The following is a 19554-nucleotide window of genomic DNA, read 5'->3' as shown; positions in this document are numbered from 1 at the left end:
GGGATTTCGGCGGTCGGGATTCCGGCGTCGAGATTTTGAACGCCGGGATCCCGACCGCCGGGATTTAATACTGAATCTATTATACCTGCCGCCATGCAGGCGTTGACAAGATACACCTCTGAGGAAGTTGCTGAATAGTAACGAAACGCGATACCCTAGTCTATGCCGTATGTGATACCCTAGTCTATGCCGTATGTGATACCCTAGTCTATGCCGTATGTGATACCCTAGTCTATGCCGTATGTGATACCCTAGTCTATGCCGTAAGCGATACCCTAGTCTATGCCGTACGCGATACCCTAGTCCAGTGTTTTTCAACCAGTGTGCCGTGGCACACTAGTGTGCCTTGAGCTGTTCTGAAGTGTGCCCCCAGATTTAGAGATGCCCAAACCCATTTACAGCCACCACCAGTTCAACTGTTATTTACTGGTCTCTTCTTTTCATGCCAATGTATTTTATTTTTGCTACCTGTGGGGATCATTGTGATTGTTTTTAATGTGGGGGCCAATAGGTTTTTTTTTTTTTCCTGTGGTGGCCAATGTGTTTTGCCCTGTGGGGATCTTAGGGTGTGCCTTGGCAATTTTAAAGTCCTATTTAGTGTGCCACAAGGTAAAAAGGTTGAAAATCACTGCCCTAGTCTATGCCATACGCGATACCCTAGTCTATGCAGTACGCGATACCCTAGTCTACGCCGTACGTGATACCCTAGTCTGCGCCGTACGTGATACCCTAGTCTGCGCCGTACGCGATACCCTAGTCTACGCCGTACGCGATACCCTAGTCTATGCCGTACGCGATACCCTAGTTTATGCCGTACGCGATACCCTAGTTTATGCCATACGCGATACCCTAGTCTACGCCGTACGCGATACCCTAGTTTATGCCGTACGCGATACCCTAGTCTACACCGTACACGATACCCTAGTCTATGCCGTACGCGATACCCTAGTCTACGCCGTACACGATACCCTAGTCTATGCCGTACGCGATACCCTAGTCTACGCCGTACGCGATACCCTAGTCTACGCCGTACGCGATACCCTAGTCTACGCCGTACACGATACCCTAGTCTATGCCGTATGCGATACCCTAGTCTATGCCGTATGCGATACCCTAGTCTACGCCGTACGCGATTCCCTAGTCTACGCCATACGCGATACCCTAGTCTACGCCGTACGCGATACCCTAGTCTACGCCGTACGCGATACCCTAGTCTACGCCGTACGCGATACCCTTGTCTACGCCGTACGCGATACCCTAGTCTACGCCGTATGCGATACCCTAGTTTATGCCATACGCGATACCCTAGTTTATGCCGTACGCGATACCCTAGTCTACGCCGTACGCGATACCCTAGTCCAGGGGTCTTCAACCCATGGCCCGCGTTGTTTTGACTGGCCCGCCTGTAAATGCCATTTAAAAAAAAAACCAACCCTGTAAGTGCCGTTTAAAAAAGCCCAAACCTTCTACGCTCATCCCTTTACATGGGGGACGCGGCGGTGGAGGACGTGCAGTGGCTGGGGTGGACGGGACATGCACATTGTGGATTTCCTGAAGCTGCGCACACGTCCCGCCCGGAGATTAAGGCAGATTTCTTAAGAGGAGGGGGAGGTGAGCTGCCTGCCTGCAATGCGGTGCTGACTGGGGGGGTGAGATGGCTGCAATGCGGTGCTGACTGGGGGGGGGGGTGAGCTGGCTGCAATGCTGTGCTGACTTTCAGGAGGGGGGGGTAAGCTGGCTGCAATGTTGTGCTGAATATTGTGGGAGGGGAGCATCTGGCTGTGCAGTGCTGACTATGGGGTAGGGGGGCTTGCAGTGCTGTGCTGATTATCAATGGTGGGGGGGCTGTGTGGAGATGCCTATGTTTGGGGGGGAGGGAGCTGTGCTGTCTATCTATGAAGTGCTGTGCTTTATGGGGGCTGTGCTGGTTATCTAGAATTACCCCTTTCTGACCAGTGACACTACTGGTGGCTTCGTTGAATTTTTTAATGTGGCCCACACTGTCGGAAAGGTTGAAGACCCCTGCCCTAGTCTATGCCGTAGCGATACCCTAGTCTATGCCATACGCGATACCCTAGTCTACGCCGTATGTGATACCCTAGTCTATGCCGTATGTCAGGGGTTCCCAATCTTTTTCTAATCACGGCACCCTAGAGTATCAGAATTTTTCTACGGCACCCTAGGCCCCAAAAAATATATATCAAATTAAGTAGATTGTGTCTATATGTCCTTCTTAGGTTCAGTTACGTGGTAAAGGGCAGGATTTGGTTCTGATTGTACACATTTTATGATTGACAGCCACCAACACTGGTTTAGTCCAGAAATAATTGATCATAAATAATTTGAATTGGTCCTGGACGACCAACCCGAGGCACCCCTGCAAGTGTCCCGAGGCACCCCAGGGAGACACGGCACACCGTTTGGGAACCACTGCCGTATGTGATACCCTAGTCTATGCCGTATGTGATACCCTAGTCTATGCCGTATGTGATACCCTAGTCTATGCCGTACGCGATACCCTAGTCTACGCCTTACGCGATACCCTAGTCTATGCCGTATGTGATACCCTAGTCTATGCCGTATGTGATACCCTAGTCTATGCCGTATGTGATACCCTAGTCTATGCCGTACGCGATACCCTAGTCTATGCCGTATGTGATACCCTAGTCTATGCCGTATGTGATACCCTAGTCTATGCCGTATGTGATACCCTAGTCTATGCCGTATGTGATACCCTAGTCTATGCCGTATGTGATACCCTAGTCTATGCCGTATGTGATACCCTAGTCTATGCCATACGCGATACCCTAGTCTACGCCGTATGTGATACCCTAGTCTATGCCGTATGTCAGGGGTTCCCAATCTTTTTCTAATCACGGCACCCTAGAGTATCAGAATTTTTCTACGGCACCCTAGGCCCCAAAAAATATATATCAAATTAAGTAGATTGTGTCTATATGTCCTTCTTAGGTTCAGTTACGTGGTAAAGGGCAGGATTTGGTTCTGATTGTACACATTTTATGATTGACAGCCACCAACACTGGTTTAGTCCAGAAATAATTGATCATAAATAATTTGAATTGGTCCTGGACGACCAACCCGAGGCACCCCTGCAAGTGTCCCGAGGCACCCCAGGGAGCCACGGCACACCGTTTGGGAACCACTGCCGTATGTGATACCCTAGTCTATGCCGTATGTGATACCCTAGTCTATGCCGTATGTGATACCCTAGTCTATGCCGTATGTGATACCCTAGTCTATGCCGTACACGATACCCTAGTCTACGCCGTACACGATACCCTAGTCTACGCCGTATGTGATACCCTAGTCTACGCCGTATGTGATACCCTAGTCTATGCCGTATGTGATACCCTAGTCTATGCCGTACGCGATACCCTAGTCTATGCCGTACGCGATACCCTAGTCTATGCCGTACGCGATACCCTAGTCTATGCCGTACGTGATACCCTAGTCTATGCCGTATGTGATACCCTAGTCTATGCCGTATGTGATACCCTAGTCTATGCCGTACGCGATACCCTAGTCTATGCCGTACGCGATACTCTAGTCTACGCCATACGCGATATCCCTAGTCTATGCCGTACGTGATACCCTAATCTATGCCGTATGCGATACCCTAGTCTATGCCGTATGCGATACCCTAGTCTACGCCATACGCGATATCCCTAGTCTATGCCGTACGCGATACCCTAGTCTACGCCATACGCGATATCCCTAGTCTATGCCGTACGCGATACCCTAGTCTACGCCATACGCGATATCCCTAGTCTATGCCGTACGCGATATCCCTAGTCTACGCCATACGCGATATCCCTAGTCTATGCCGTACGCGATACCCTAGTCTATGCCGTATGCGATACCCTAGTCTATGCCGTATGCGATACCCTAGTCTATGCTGGTTGGCTGTAAATGTATCTCTGTGTACTTTATCTCTCTCCAAGGCTTAGTAAATAGACCCCTAAATCATTAAGTAAAAGAAATCACTTATCCCTGTTACCGTATGATACTCACGTCGCTCTGAAGACTGTGCGCCTGCTTGGCGTGTCTCAGCGTCAGCTGCTGGGGGTCACACGTGTACTGGTGCAGGGGCTGGCGGTAGTTGACGTTGCTGGCTTGCTGCTGACTCTTCTTGGCCTGGATGAACCCTGGCTGATCCATATGACTCCGGACCTGGGATCTGGACTCCTCTGACAGCTTCTTGTACTCTCGGTCGCTCTGCAGCTTGCTCACCCTCATCACGTGCTGCATTTTTGGGTCGTCGCCCACACTGCGGAATCCAATCTGGTGGCCCCTGTCCTGGACAAAGGCTTCTTTGTAGCGGTACTGCAAGGGACACACATACTGATCAGCACGTGTCCCCAGGTGTGTAATAAGGACAGGCAGTAGAACAGAGTAGGTGCAGGGAAAGGATGCACATACAAGTAGGTGGATCTGTACAAAGCCAAGTAAGCGAAACACGTCGCTAAGAAGAAAGTCAGCAAATGTAATCACTATTAATATTTCCTTGGCAGGCATTATTCTGTGGCGTGATATAGTATATTACAGCACTAAACCAGGGCTGTATCATCCATTCGGCAACCCAGATTCCAGCCTAGGGACTACTTTAATACCGTTGTGGGTGGGGGAGGGGATCCAAACCAGAACCTTGCCTAGGTTACTATTGGGCAGTGGCGGTTTTTACCTATGGGCTGCAGGGCTGTTCTCTAAGTGAAGTCAGATGCAGTCTGTGAGACTGCATTGGCTTCACTGTGACTGGCAGTGACTTCCTATTGGAAGTCCGACCTGCCAGTCACCCAAGGCAGTCCCATTGGGAGGTGTTCCCTCCCTCCGGGACGCCTCTATATGGGCTGCTGAGCGGCAGGCCATAAAAAGTGGGTTCTGTACATGTGCAGTACGAGGACAATACTGCGCATCCGCTGGATCCGGGACACTAAATATGCCTCTGGGGACTGCTGCAATAGCAGTCCATAGAGGCTGGGGCCTAGCGCATGCGCAGAAGAAGCTGAGACTGGGATAGGCGGCGGCAGCGGTGGGGACCATGAGAATGGTGACAGCAGCAGCAGAGGGGGGGGGGGACCACATCGCGGCAGTCCCCCCTCCTCCACAGAGGTAAGAGCCGCCACTACTATTGGGTGTTACTCAGACTCTGCTCCGAGATAAAGAAGTATATGTTCTAAGCCTTGGAGAGCAATACAGTGGAGAGAGATAAAGTGCCAACCAATCGGCGCCTAACTGTCATGTTATATGTTGCGGTTCAGAAATAACAGTTAGGAGCTGATTGGCTGGTACTGTATCCCCACCTTCTCTCTCTCTAAAGCATAGTACATGTGGACTGATTCAGTCCTGATCGCAGGACTGCAACTTTTTGCAGCCCTGCAATCAGTTAGCCCCCTCCCCACCTAAGAGGAGGACTGCCCCTGTGCGCAGAGGAGAAAATCCACTTCCCAATCAAATGGATTCCCCCAGTGTGCACTGCAGCACCGCATAAGTCAATACGTACTCGGGGCTGCGATGGCCGTGGGGGGATTGGGGCTGCTGCCAACGGCACGGACTGCCTGTGGGACGCTGGACGCCTGTCAATCAGCCAGTGTATGGCCTCCGATCACAGGCTCACACATGCGCACTGCAGACCATGGCCATGCACGGTCCTCCGACGATCGCCACGGCTGCGAATTCGCAGCCCTGCGCTCAGGGCTGAATCGGCCCAATAGACCATTTGTGATAATGTAGATCTAGGTCCCAAATCTCCTGGTAAGGCAAGCTCTTTCGCAGGGCCAGATATACTGAGATTTAAAAAGTGATACGGGGAGTGATAAATGACAGCCAATCAGCAACTGTTATTTTTCAAACCCAGCCTTTAATATGACAAGTAGGAGCTGATTGGATGCTGGTTTTTTACTCCCTGCTTTATCACTTTTCAAGACTCACAGTCCCATATATCCTGGTAGATCGGCCTCTGATGTATAGACGTCACTGCGCCGATCTCTACAGATGAAGAAATATTTCAGAACGGACCTCTCAGGCCCCGAAAAATCTTGAGTATTATCTTACGTCACTGGCTATCTCCCTGGATGCCTTGGCGGTCTGGAAAGGAATAGCGTCCAGTCTCAGGTCATAGCCAGCTGCCCTGGACTGCTCCCATAGGATCTTGTAGGCTTTCTGTCCAAATGATAAGAGACAAAGTATTCACTAGGGGCGTCACATTATTAGCATTAGCAATAACTCAGAGATAAGTATTGTTACTGTTGTACGTTGCTCCGGTCCTGCTAATAGCCTCTCTTGGCATGCCAGGTCCAGTACGACTCGGAGACGTAGATAGAATTAAAACGCATAGAAGCGACAAAACTAGATTGTTAGCGTACACCGACTAATGTTGTGTGCAATGCTTATACCGGGACATTGGGAGGTGGGCCTGTTTTCTGCGGGCGTGGCCAAACGAAGGAGGAGTTGCCACCCCCCTCCCACCCAATATTCTAACAATATTATGCGCAACGCTATGCACTCATCACAGAGGAGGTTCAAAGATCAGGGGAACAGTGTGGTAACCCCTCTTTCTTCCCACTACCGGCGGCCACACCTGTATAGCTGTACAGCGGCAGCAGCGTTACGCCGGGCAGCGAGAGAGTGGAGACTGCTGCTCCTCACGGGCAGATACATAACCCACAGTTCAAGTACCGACATTGTGGGCCTAATAAATGTTTGTTTAACAAAAGTAACTTGTGCCGCTCAGAAGCAATTTATTGTATGAACGCATCAGCATAAGCGCAGAAATGCGCTTTTAGTTCCGTGCACGCAATTCCAGTTCAACCCTGCATTGGCCCAATTTGAGTGCAAACATTGCACAGAAAAGGCGACCAATCAGCAATGACCTTTTATGTGCCGTGGTAGCCCGCGTCTGGCTAGCTGCCATAATCAGGGTAATGTTAGCAGGGAGAGCCGCACTGTGCGCCTTTTACAGTAAGCGGGCAGGTAAATATTACGTACGTCACTTATTTGGGAAGCGTTGATTCGGGCTCGGATGAAGTCGGGGTGATCCGGAGGCAGCGTGTACCTGTGCCGAGACTCCTCATCCCGGGATTTATACAGCCGCTGTCAGGCACAAAGGTTAGGGTTACAAAAAAAAACAAAGCATTCTCTGTGTTGACCATTTGCATGCCAAAGTTTTGAACCTGTCAATCTAAGTTTATGTTGACTAATTGTCAACCTTTTGACCCTGCAACCTATTTCCTGTCGACCATCTGGTGTCGAACTATTGGCTGTCTATCCTGTGTGGAAGACATAAAGTGTATAAGATACAGAAGGACAGGTGTATTAAGCCTGGAGAATAGATAAAGTGAAAGGTGATAATGCAGCAGCCAGTTGGCTCATAACTGTCATTTTTCAAAGCCCTCCTGTGGCTTGAGAGTTATGAGCTGATTGGCTGGTGTGTTATCACCTTCCACTTTGGGTCTGATTCAGTCCTGATCTCTGGGCTGTGAATCTTGGGAGGCCAGTGATCAGATAAACGCCGTCCCGCCATAGCGTCTCCCCGCCCCTATGCACGGCTGTAAAGGCATTTGCGGTCACTCACCATTATCACTTCACCACTTTATCACTTCACCACTTTATCACTTCACCAGGCTTAATACATCTGTCCCAGGAGGACTAATGAGGCCCTTTATCACTTCACCACTTTATCACTTCACCAGGCATAATACATCTGTCCCAGGAGGAATAATGAGGCTCTTTATCACTTCACCACTTTATAGCTTCACCACTTTATCACTTCACCAGGCTTAATACATCTGTCCCAAGAGGACTAATGAGGCCCTTTGTAGTTGGCCTTTTTCCTGAGCGTGATATTGTTCTTTATTCCAGAACCTTGCAGAATCTGTTATCTGCCACTGGGAATCACAGCCGGATTTGTGTACCCTGGCTGAGAGCCCTCCTCCCGATATATCACAAGCCGGCAATGGTCCCCTGGTATATGCTGGGCAGTATAATGAGGCCCTGCTGGACTTACATCACTACTTTGCAGATAGCTGTGCTTGGCATGGAGCAGGCTGGGGGAGTCGGTGACCGCGGTGAATGGCAGGGACCCCGGGTTCTGACGATACTTGCTCTGTACCGGGACAAAATACACAATTCACAAAGTCAATAATATTTGAAGGGTTATAGTATAAAGGGTCAACAAAAGGTCGACGCAATCAGTCGACATGGCCACGGTAGACATGTGAAAAGGTTGACATTACTATTTTTTGGTATCAGTTTGTAGATTTCATCACATGGACCCCACATTAGTGAAGCGCGACCCCCGCCATGCTTCAACCAAGGCAAGCTTTACCGTTCCGAGTCGGCGTTCATGTGGACGATAAAGTGTGAAAAAGATAAAAATGGTATATTTGGGGGGAAAAACTCATGTCAACCTTTTTATGTGTCAACCATTGCCAAGTTGACCGTTTGCTTATGTCAACCTTTTGTCTATGCTGACCTAGACCTACTGCCTGTGCATAGTAACCCAGTGCTTAGAACCAATCATTCGTTTGGATTTTTCTACCAACTTCACTAAACAAGTATGAAATATAATAGTGCCACGTCCCCGCGTGCCTGGCGCAGTACCCCCTGTAACTCTTTAGGGGGCAGAGTCACTCTCCAACTTGCGTGTTCAGGAGATGGTAACATGCGTGTTCAGGAGATGGTCACATGCGTATTCAGGAGATGGTCACATGCATGTTCAGGAGATGGTCACATGCGTGTTCAGGAGATGGTCACATGCGTGTGCAATGGACAGACATATGTATGTACAGTAGATGAATATACAGTTGCAGTGGTGGAACTTGTGGGTGGTTGGCCCAGGTGCAAAATATAATTTGGGCCCCCTCCTCCACCCCAACCCAAGTTCCCAATATGCAAAGAGAAAGGCAGGGAGAGGCGGGGAGTGACAGGAAGAGGCAGGGGGAGGCAAAGGGTGACAGGGGGTGATAGGGAGAAGCAGAGGGTGACAGGGAGAGGCAGAGGGAAGCAGGGGAGGCACAGTGTGACAGGGAGAGGCAGAGGGTGGCAGGGAGAGCAGGAGTGACAGGGGGAGGCAGAGGGTGACAGGGAGAGGCAGAGGGTGACAGGGAGAGGCGGGAGTGAAAGGAAGAGGCAGGAGGAGGCAGAGGTGAGAGGGAGAGGCAGTGAGTGACAGGGAGAGGCAGTGGAGGCACAGTGTGACAGGGAGAGGCAGGGATAGGCAGGGAGTGACAGGAAGAGGCAGGCAGAGGGTGACAAGGAAAAACAGTGAGTGACAGGGGCGGCAGTGGGCCCCTTAGTTTTCAGGGGCCCCGGTGTACGACATCTGCTGCATCAATGGTATTTACACCTCTGTACAGGGGCGCAGTAGATGGGCATATGTGTGCGCAGGAGATGGGTAAATGTGAGCACAGGAGATGGGCATATGTTTGCGCAGGAGATGGGCATGTGTGTGCGCAGGAGATGGGCATATGTTTGCGCAGGAGATGGGCATATGTTTGCGCAGGAGATGGGCATGTGTGTGCGCAGGAGATGGGCATATGTGTGCGCAGGAGATGGGCATATGTGTGCGCACGAGATGGGCATATGTGTGCGCAGGAGATGGGCATATGTGTGCGCAGGAGATGGGCATATGTTTGTGCAGGAGATGGGCATATGTTTGCGCAGGAGATGGGCATATGTTTGCGCAGGAGATGGGCATATGTTTGCGCAGGAGATGGGCATATGTTTGCGCAGGAGATGGGCATATGTGTGCGCAGGAGATGGGCATATGTGTGCGCAGGAGATGGGCATATGTGTGCGCAGGAGATGGGCATATGTGTGTGCAGGAGATGGGCATATGTGAGCGCAGGAGATGGGTAAATGTGGGCACATCTGTGCACCTGGCATAGTTATGCTGCTGATGATGTGTTTGGTGTTAGACGTCGCCTTATACATTTATGCCCCACAATCCTCACTGGGCTCATCCAGAACCCACCCTGCCCTAATTACCCCTGGCAGATACACCCTGACATTTGCCACCCAGCACCCAGCATGTATATATACTGTATATATGAGTGTGAGATACTCGCCTCGCTGATCAGCTCTCCCGCCCTCTTGGCGCTCTGTATATGGGGGGACTGCGCTGCCTCCCAGCCCACTCCTCTCATGAAGTTTAAGTCGGACTTGTAGCGAGACTGTGGAAGAGAAGAGATTAATACACGTTCCCTGCAGAGAAGGTATCAGATCAGATCTCTTCCCCGGAACACGAGGCAGCCGTCAGACAACAGAGACAGGACAGACAGTCACAGGGGGAATTAATATTAATTGAATAATCATTACAGCCAGTTTCCAGGGACTCCCTTATTTAACACTTGTGATGTGCAATGAAAATGAATAAGATGCTAATGAATAATGCAAACCATCAGATTCTCTGCCTCTGAGCAATTAATCATCAGAGCAGGGTCATTAGATGGGGGGCTTTCTATGGGACCCCACAGGACCTGGTCATCTCCCCGTTACCCACCATCAAATGATATCTGGGATTCCTCATCGAAATCTTCGATGCGATGATAACTAAGCATCACATCCTATTTGCCCGAAAGCAACCTATGGTCCATCCTGATGTTAAACAGCTGGATTTAAACATCAAATGACCATCAAATCCCCATTATTTAATGGAGGCCAACAATCGGAAAGCCTTCATCAAATAGTAAAATCACTAACATCCATCGATGTTTACAAACCATCAGAATCCGATGTCCGTTACTAGTTTAGAGATTATCCAGATATAAATCTGCGCAGAATGATTGTGTACAGTAATAAGAGAAGGAGGGGAGCGGGAGGTACATATAAAAGTATCCTAAATTGTTCATGCCTTTATTAATCTCATTACCAGGGTTGGTTTACTGATGTAGGTTTAAAGCGGCAATCGTTTGCAAGGCCAACCTGTTTTGCCTTGTAAATGATTGCCGCTTTAAAAATATGGATAATCATGGCCGAAATCCTGGACCTCTACAAACTCGGACCCTATTACATTTCCCTCTGAAAGTGCCAACCAATCAACTCCTAGCTGCCCTTTTTAAAAAGCGGCAGAAGCTGATAGAACATTACCTCTCTTCACTTTATCTCCAAACACTGATAGTGTTTGGAGATATGATACGTATGACGCAGAAGACGTATATAACTGCAAAAGGGAAGTTAAGCGATCATGAATTAAGTGCGCGATGGAATCCGGTTGCCTGCCGGGAAATTCTTCTATAGAAACTATGTAATTTACACCTCTTTTTTGTGATTTGCAACTATTTCTGGAGGACAGTCTGTACACGATACAAAGGTGAGAAATTATGCAATTACGCATTTATTATACCCACGCCAGTAGAGCAAGGGCTGGACCCAACATCAGACCTGGAAAGGGCGGGGCTAAGACAACTCTTCTCAACAACCAGAGCAACATCAGGCGCTCAAAGCAACCAATCAATACTATCGTTCTATAATTCTGTAACGGTGGTGCAGGGGAGAGAACCAAATTATGGTGCAGATGCAGGGCCAGTAGCAAAATGGCTGGAAATAATAGACTTTATAGGTTTGTGGGTCTTTATATTCACATTTGCGACCATTCACTTACTGGGAAAGTGCAATCCAAATTCACGCTACGTAAACCGGCGTCGGGTTCACTTTGCATCATTGGCCCACAAGGTGATTGTGCTACCTCTGTTCTAATAAAGATCCCCCACTGAAATACAGTTGATCCATGGCCTGGATGGTCTTCATTCGAGCCGCGTGGGGCCATTGGCTGGCTAGATGTGTCGCAAAGCATAAAGATGGGCTAGGGTGATCCAGGCCTGGCATAGTACACTGGTCCTTAGGCAGGAACCTAGGAAGCCTGATTAATGGTTCCGATATGGATGGACTGATATCCCTAGCTCCAGCGATGACCTGCGTCACCGGTTTACTTGCTAGGCGGTGTTCTCCCTCCGTAACAGCGCCAGGTGCGCTGTAACCGCCATCGCAGTGCGCTCAGAAGGAATCTCACGGTGAGTTACAATTTCCAGCCAGATTGGATACGTGTGATATCCGCTTTCCGCAATGATCTATTCTCAATCCGAGATGATTAGAGGTATAAAGGGAGCCTTTGATCTGTATTAATAATTTAATTGCATCTTATTCGTTTTCCGCGCACATCAAACCGCCAAGTGGAGCTGTTTGCATTTGTTCACATGACACGTCGGTAAATAATGGATCATGTCTGATACAAGACAGAGACCTCAAGTGAATTAACTGAGCCTGTTTCTACCCATCAAGAATTCCTTGTGTTGTATTATTTCCAGGGCCCTTAATTAATAATGGGAATGCTAATCATGGCTGTGTTATGTAAAGTGTCAAAGCGCTGTAATTACAGAACACTATTCCCACTAATAAACTTAACTCCGATGATTGCGCAATACGGACCGGCTTTCAAGTGTCAGACGTGTGATCCATTTAGGGGGGAAAAGTTTTAAGGGTATACTTTCACGGCTCCCATCGCATGCCATATGTAGTGGCATGCGATGCAATGCGATTTTTCCGGGGTTTTTATGAATTTGTTGTAAAAATCGCATGCCATGCGATGCGATGGCATGCTATTTTGATCACAAATGCATCCAAATGCATTTAAATTAGTAGCAAACATGTTAAATGCACCCCAAATGTCTTTTTTCACACTGTACCACCCCCACTATCAACGCGAACCCAAAGCGCGGCGAGCGCAGCGAGCCCGCGAGGGGCGGCGGTACGCGTCCTACGACCTTTTCATAGCCCCACTATCCACGTCGGCGTGGAGTTCAGAATAGAAAGTGTGGCGAGCGGACGCGGATACCTGTAAAGCCAGCAAGGGGACGCGGATACCTGTGAAGGTATCCGTGTGCGCTCGCCACACTTCGGGGTCGGTGGCTCGCTGCGCTCGCCACACTTTCTATTCTCAACTCCACGCCGACGTGGATAGTGGGGGTATAAAAAGGTCGTAGGACGCGTACCGCCGCCCCTCGCGGGCTCGCCGCGCTCGCCATGCTTCGGGTTCGCGTTGATAGTGGGGGTGCTACAGTAACAAATGCCCTTTGGGGTGCATTTAACATGATTTTAACACGTCAATGATTTCTGTGAAAAATGGCATCTCATCGCATGCGACGCGATTTTTTCATATACGATGCACATCGTGGGAGCCGTGATACTACACAAGTACCGTTTTAAGGAATGGAAAAACGGCAACCAAATGATATCTTTCTCTCTCCATCTCCATTGTGCTTTGGAGGTAATTCTGATCCTCACGCCCCCCCCCCTTGTGTTCGCACAGCGCTTGCTACTGCGCAAGAGCATGAGCCTTTATGCGCATGTGCAGGCTCCGTTTGCCAACAGTATATTTTCCGGCCCGTTCGCAAGGAGCATCCCCATGAAAACGCTGGGGGTTCCCATGATAATTCGGCCGTGACCCTGGTGCCAGCAGCTGACATCACCTGTTTTCGTACCAGCGGGCTGCAAGTCTGACTCCAGAGAGTGACTTATATTTGCAAGCGCAAATATAAGTCACAAATATAAGTGGACAAAGTGTCAGCATTGCGGCTGTCGGGATTCCGGCGTCAGTATTTCAACCGCCGGGATTCCGACCGCCGGGATTTTGACCGCATCCCCTCCAAAACACCCATTTCCAGGTGATACATGCAAATATTAAGGATCTTATGAATGGATGAGGGAAGGAACGCAGCTGATGTCAGAGATATTTGCTTCGGTAAGAAGAAAAGGAAGTTAACCAAAGGTTAATGAGATGGTTCTCAATAAGCTGCTGCTTAAAGAGGGAATGGTCAGTTCTAGGGATGCCAATGGATGACCAGCAATGTTTTTTGCCTATCGATGGTCATCCATTTTCTTTGACTGATTGGCCTGTGGGCCAATCAAAACATGGGGGCGGGTCTTCGTGGGTGTCAGGAGCAGAGCTATCCCGGCCCCTTGGGGGAAAAAAACTGTTTATGTTTGACATTGATGGAGGGAAACCATCTGGAAATCGCCCATCAATGGCAAAACTATTCTACATTGGCCATAAACTATTGATAATTTTGAATCATCGATGGTCAGTGGCCATCCTTACGCCCGCCTGCTGAAGGACTGCTTCTAAGGAGTTCCTGGCACAGCGCCGCATCAGGAGACCAATCCCGGGATCCTCTGATCCAGGAATTGAAAAAACGGCCCAGGATTGGCCCTCCCTAGTCAGTTCCCGCACAACACAAAGGGAAAACAAAAACTAGCAGCGCTAAAATGAAACTAATCAAGTGAAACATTAAAATACATTTACTGCCTAAATGAAACATGGAAATAGGTTAAAACATAATTCAGGAACCAGACAATATGGACTGATATATCCAGGGCTATTTTTGTGCAGGCTCCAGCAGGAACTGTGGCCCTTATTCTAGTTTACTCTTTCTGACAAAATATTCCTCAGATGGACAAAACCATGTGCACTGCAGGTGAGGCAGGTGTTACTTGTGCAGAGATAATTAGATTTGGGTGGGGTTTTACACCCTCCACACCTGCAGTGCACATGGTTTAGTCCATCTAAGAAATATTTTGTCAGAAAGAGTGAACTAGAATAAGGGCCACAGTTCCTGCTGGAGCCTGCACAAAAATAGCCCTGGATATATCTGTAGGACCAGTAATATGAAGGAGGCAATAATTGAGTCCCAGTAATGGCTAAACGTGCTCCAATCCAATGCTTGTGTGGACGACAAACCAATGTAGCCGGTAGTGGAAGGGTCAATGCTGGTAAATGTTGAAGTCCAATAGGTGGGTTCCAGCAGTGGGTTCAACTGAAGCGTTTTACTGCCAGCGGGGTTTGAGAAAGTGAAACGCGTCAGTCCTTCCTCCAGCAGTGACTCTGTGCGGTGATTAACCACAGAACACTATTTAGTGCCCATTACTGGGACTCAGTTACTGCCTCATATTCACATTATTGGTTCTACTGATATATCAGTCCATATTGTGCGGTTCCTGACTCATGTTTTAAACTTTTTTCCATGTTTAATTTATGCATTAAATCTATAGGGGAAATTTATCAGAGACCACAGAGAGAGATAAAGTATCAACCAATCCACTCCTATTAGTAATTTTTCAACACTCTGTAACAAGATCTTTGCATTATTAGAACGGTTTCACCCCGCACCTCGCTCTGTAGCTCATGAGCCCTCTTGGCCCACTGCAGCCTCATGTCTTCGGGTTCCGTGGTGTAGTGGTGGAGCAGCACTCTGTAGTCCTGGTCGCTGGCTAATGCCTGGGCTCTCTTTGCGTGCACCAGATCCATCATGTCCGTGGTCAGGTGATACTGGGAGCGGAGATCCCGGGAATCCCGCTTGTACTGCTGTCCGCTCTGTAATTTGGCGACGCGGAGGCAGTGCAGCATCTTGGGGTCATCCAGGATACTCCGTGCTCCGATGTGCTTCCCCCGCTCAGCGATATAATCGTGCTTGTATTGGTACTGTAAAGGACAGGAAGGATTCATGGTGTCAGGCGGATGTGGTCAGGCATCAAGAGTTACCAGCGCTAACCGCCAACAACTACTCACATCGCTGGCGATCAACCCAGAGGACTTTGCAGCCTGGAACTGAAGGGCATCCATGGTCAGCTTGTGGCCCTGGGCCCGCATATTAAGCCACGATTCCCTGTATTTTATCTGCAAACACACATAGAAGCATCACGTTATAAATTGTGGGGGCTCCAGGGCAACTCATTTGTGGGTCAATGTATAAAAACTTTTAGCATCACAAATGTATTAAACAGACTTTGGAACCCCAGTTCACATTAGGGGCAGCCATTGATCATCGTTGGCCAACAACCATCAATAGATTTCTAACAACCATGGTAAAAGGTTTTGCCATGGATGGTGGACATCCAATGGTTGTCTGCCATCGATGGCACAGAGCCCTGCAATGGTTTTTTGTTTTTCCTTCTCCATTATACCAGGACATGAAGCCTAGCCTTGACCACCGCCATGACCGGGGACATCACACCCCCAGCTCTTATTGGCTTGCTACCCCGTACATTATAGAGCAGAATTGACCATCAGTGGCTTCATACCATCTCGTTTCACCACCAACGATACCATCGATGGTTAACGCATGATGGCCATCTCTAATACACATTATGGCTGGGTGCATTAGAGTAACACACAGGTATCGGCAGTCCGTACATCGTACATATAAACAACCATAACTCACATCACTGATGTTGACTGCGTTGAGCCTGGCTTGAATGTGCCCTGGTAAATCCAGAATGGTGGTGTAATGATGGAGCATGTCCTCGCCTGCCGCCTTGTATAGACGCTACAGAGATAGAGACGATAAGTCGTATTTACTAACAATTCATTCACAGGCCGAACATGCCCAGAACTGCAGCACCCAATCAGACACCGTCTTTCATTGTCCCACTTGTGCTAGACAGAATAAAGGTAACTTCTGATTGGTACATTTTATAACAGTAACTAAGCAACCTAGACTGATCGGTTAAAGATATTTTTTAAAACAATGGTATTTTTATATGTGACACTTCAGGGGAGTTACAGAGAACCTCAAATAGAAGATCGAATATTGTTTTGTCTGGTGAGATGTGTCTGGGACTGCTGGCTAGAAGTAGGAGGTTAAATGGGCCTGGAACTGCTAGATAGAAGTAGGAGGTGAGATGTGTCTGGGACTGCTAGCTAGAGGTAGGAGGTAAGATGGTCCTGGGACTACTAGCTAGAAGTAGGAGGTGAGATGGTCCTGGGACTGCTAGCTAGAAGTAGGAGGTGAGATGGTCCTGGGACTGCTAGCTAGAGGTAAGAGGTGAGATGGTCCTGGGACTGCTAGCTAGAAGTAGGAGGTGAAATGTGTCTGGGACTGCTAGCTAGAGGTAGGAGGTAAGATGTTCCTGGGACTGCTAGCTAGAAGTAGGAGGTGAGATGGTCCTGGGACTGCTAGCTAGAAGTAGGAGGTGAGATGGTCCTGGGACTGCTAGCTAGAAGTAGGAGGTGAGATGGTCCTGGGACTGCTAGCTAGAAGTAGGAGGTGAGATGGTCCTGGAACTGCTAGCTAGAGGTAGGAGGTGAGATGGTCCTGGGACTGCTAGCTAGAAGTAGGAGGTGAGATGGTCCTGGGACTGCTGGGCAGGGCCAGGGTGGGGATTGAACAAGTTCCACCTCACCCCCATCCCCCACTTTAACCCCTGGTGAGATGTATCCTGGACTGCTAGCTAAAAGTAGAAGGTGAGATGTGTCTGGGAGGTAGCTAGAGGTATGAGGTGAGATGGGCCTGGGACTGCTAGCTACAAGTAGAAGGTGAGATGTGTATGGGACTGCTAGCTAGAGGTAGGAGGTGAGATGTGTCTGGGACTGCTAGCTAGAGGTAGGAGGTGAGATGTGTCTGGGAGGTAGCTAGATGTAGGAGGTGAGATGGTCCTGGGACTGCTGGCTACAAGTAGAAGGTGAGATGTGTCTGGGAGGTAGCTAGATGTAGGAGTTGAGATGGTCCTGGGACTGCTAGCTACAAGTAGAAGGTTAGATGTGTCTGGGACTGCTAGCTAGAGGTAGGAGGTGAGATGGTCCTGGGACTGCTAGCTAGAGGTAGGAGGTGAGATGTGTCTGGGACTGCTAGCTAGAGGTAGGAGGTGAGATGTGTCTGGGACTGCTAGCTAGAGGTAGGAGGTGAGATGTGTCTGGGACTGCTAACTAGAGGTAGGAGGTGAGATGTGTCTGGGACTGCTAGCTAGAGGTAGGAAGTGAGATGTCCTGGGACTGCTAGCTAGAGGTAGGAGGTGAGATGGTCTGGGACTGCTAGCTAGAGGTAAGAAGTGAGATGTCCTGGGACTGCTAGCTAGAGGTAGGAGGTGAGATGTCCTGGGACTGCTAGCTAGAAGTAGGAAGTGAGATGTCCTGGGACTGCTAGCTAGAGGTAGGAGGTGAGATGTGTCTGGGACTGCTAGCTAGAAGTAGGAAGTGAGATGTGTCTGGGACTGCTGGCTACAAGTAGGAAGTGAGATGTGTCTGGGACTGCTGGCTACAAGTAAGAGGTGAGATGGTCCTGGGAATGCTGGGCAGGGCCAGTGTGGAGATTGAACCAGTTCCACCTCACCCCCATCCCTCACTTTAACCCCTGGTGAGATGTATCCTGGACTGCTAGCTAAAAGTAGAAGGTGAGATGGCTCTTAGATGGCTAGCTAGAAGAAAGGTGGAAGGTTTCAGGGACTTCTAGCTAGAAGTGAGGTGAGATGCGCTTGGGAACGCTAGCTAGAAGTGAGGTGAGATGGACCTGGGACTGCTAGGTAGAAGAAAGGTGGGAGGTTTCTGGGACATGCTAAGTCTTGTTGCCAACATGTACAGAACTGTGGCCGGGAAGTGGGTCCCTGGCTCCCAGCAAATCCTGACATCTCTCCTGATCAGCTCCTATAAGATAATTTTGTGTGAGATGGAACCATGGGACAGGACCACCACTGCTGCTATATCACTCGCCTCATTGGTTATCTTGTTGCTGAACTTTGCGTGAAGGATGTCCAGAGCGTCGGTCACTGCTGTGTACTTGAGCTGATGTGGTAGCTGTCGGTATTTGCTCTGTGTAGAAAGAAGTAAAAATAAAAGACCAACGGGTTCAATCTAAAATTCCAAAGATTTCAGTGTTCATAAATAATCCTATTCCTCCATATAACCAGCGGTCACATAATCCAGATCATGGAACCCATTGTTATCCTTCCTCACCTCGCTGATCAGGCCGGAGGCCCTCTTCCTCTCCTCTATCTCCAGAGCTCCCGGGGTGATGCAGCCCACGCCACGCATGAAGTTCAGGTCAGAGCGGTAGAGTTTCTAGGAAGTATAAGTGTCCGTTACATTCCCGGAGCTCACCCGTCACCTCCTCCATATCCCATTTACTGTGCTACAAACCGTCATAGATTCCTGGACCTACCTCGCTCTGCAGCTCATGGGCCCGTTTAGCAGACATGAGTCTGATGTCATCAGAGTGTGCTGTGTAATGGTGAAGTAAATGCCTGTAATCCTGATCACTGGCCAAGGACTGCGCCTTACGGGCGTGCACCAAATTCACCATATCCATCGGCAGGTGGAACTGAGATTTGCTCTTCTCAAAGCCTTTTTTGTACTGCACCTGAAGTGGGGACATTACAGGTGTGGGCTGTGAGGTATAAGTAGCGGTGTAGTAATGACATGACGGGTGTGTGGTATAGGAGTGGTAGGTGTGGGCTGTGAGGTATAAGTAGCGGTGTAGTAATGACATGACGGGTATGTGGTACCGGAGTGGTAGGTGTGTGCTGTGAGGTATAAGTAGCGGTGTAGTAATGACATGACGGGTGTGTGGTATAGGAGTGGTAGGTGTGGGCTGTGAGGTATAAGTAGCGGTGTAGTAATGACATGACAGGTGTGTGGTATAGGAGTGGTAGCTGTGGGCTGTGAGGTATAAGTAGCGGTGTAGTAATGACATGACGGGTGTGTGGTATAGGAGTGGTAGGTGTGTGCTGTGAGGTATAAGTAGCGGTGTAGTAATGACATGACGGGTGTGT

The 19554-nt window shown here is 49.2% G+C and overlaps 1 protein-coding gene across 1 annotated transcript in view; it reads right to left on the bottom strand.

Annotated features, from left to right (window-relative positions):
• NRAP (nebulin related anchoring protein) overlaps positions 1-19554 on the bottom strand; it is a 95075-nt gene that overhangs the window by 2216 nt on the left and 73305 nt on the right. The window contains exons 30-40 of the mRNA XM_083150242.1: positions 18945-19142; positions 18740-18844; positions 18497-18595; positions 16233-16337; positions 15581-15688; positions 15182-15493; positions 10086-10190; positions 8024-8122; positions 7006-7110; positions 6073-6180; positions 4033-4344 (exon numbers count right to left, since the gene is read on the bottom strand). Of these exons, the coding sequence (XP_083006368.1) occupies positions 4033-4344; positions 6073-6180; positions 7006-7110; positions 8024-8122; positions 10086-10190; positions 15182-15493; positions 15581-15688; positions 16233-16337; positions 18497-18595; positions 18740-18844; positions 18945-19142 (1656 nt within the window). The remainder of the gene's footprint in view (positions 1-4032; positions 4345-6072; positions 6181-7005; positions 7111-8023; positions 8123-10085; positions 10191-15181; positions 15494-15580; positions 15689-16232; positions 16338-18496; positions 18596-18739; positions 18845-18944; positions 19143-19554) is intronic.

The sequence above is a fragment of the Crinia signifera genome, chromosome 6 (assembly GCF_055691185.1).
Source record: "Crinia signifera chromosome 6, ASM5569118v1, whole genome shotgun sequence".
In the NCBI taxonomy this organism is placed as follows: domain Eukaryota; kingdom Metazoa; phylum Chordata; class Amphibia; order Anura; family Myobatrachidae; genus Crinia; species Crinia signifera.
This window is presented reverse-complemented; position numbering and strand designations above follow the sequence as displayed.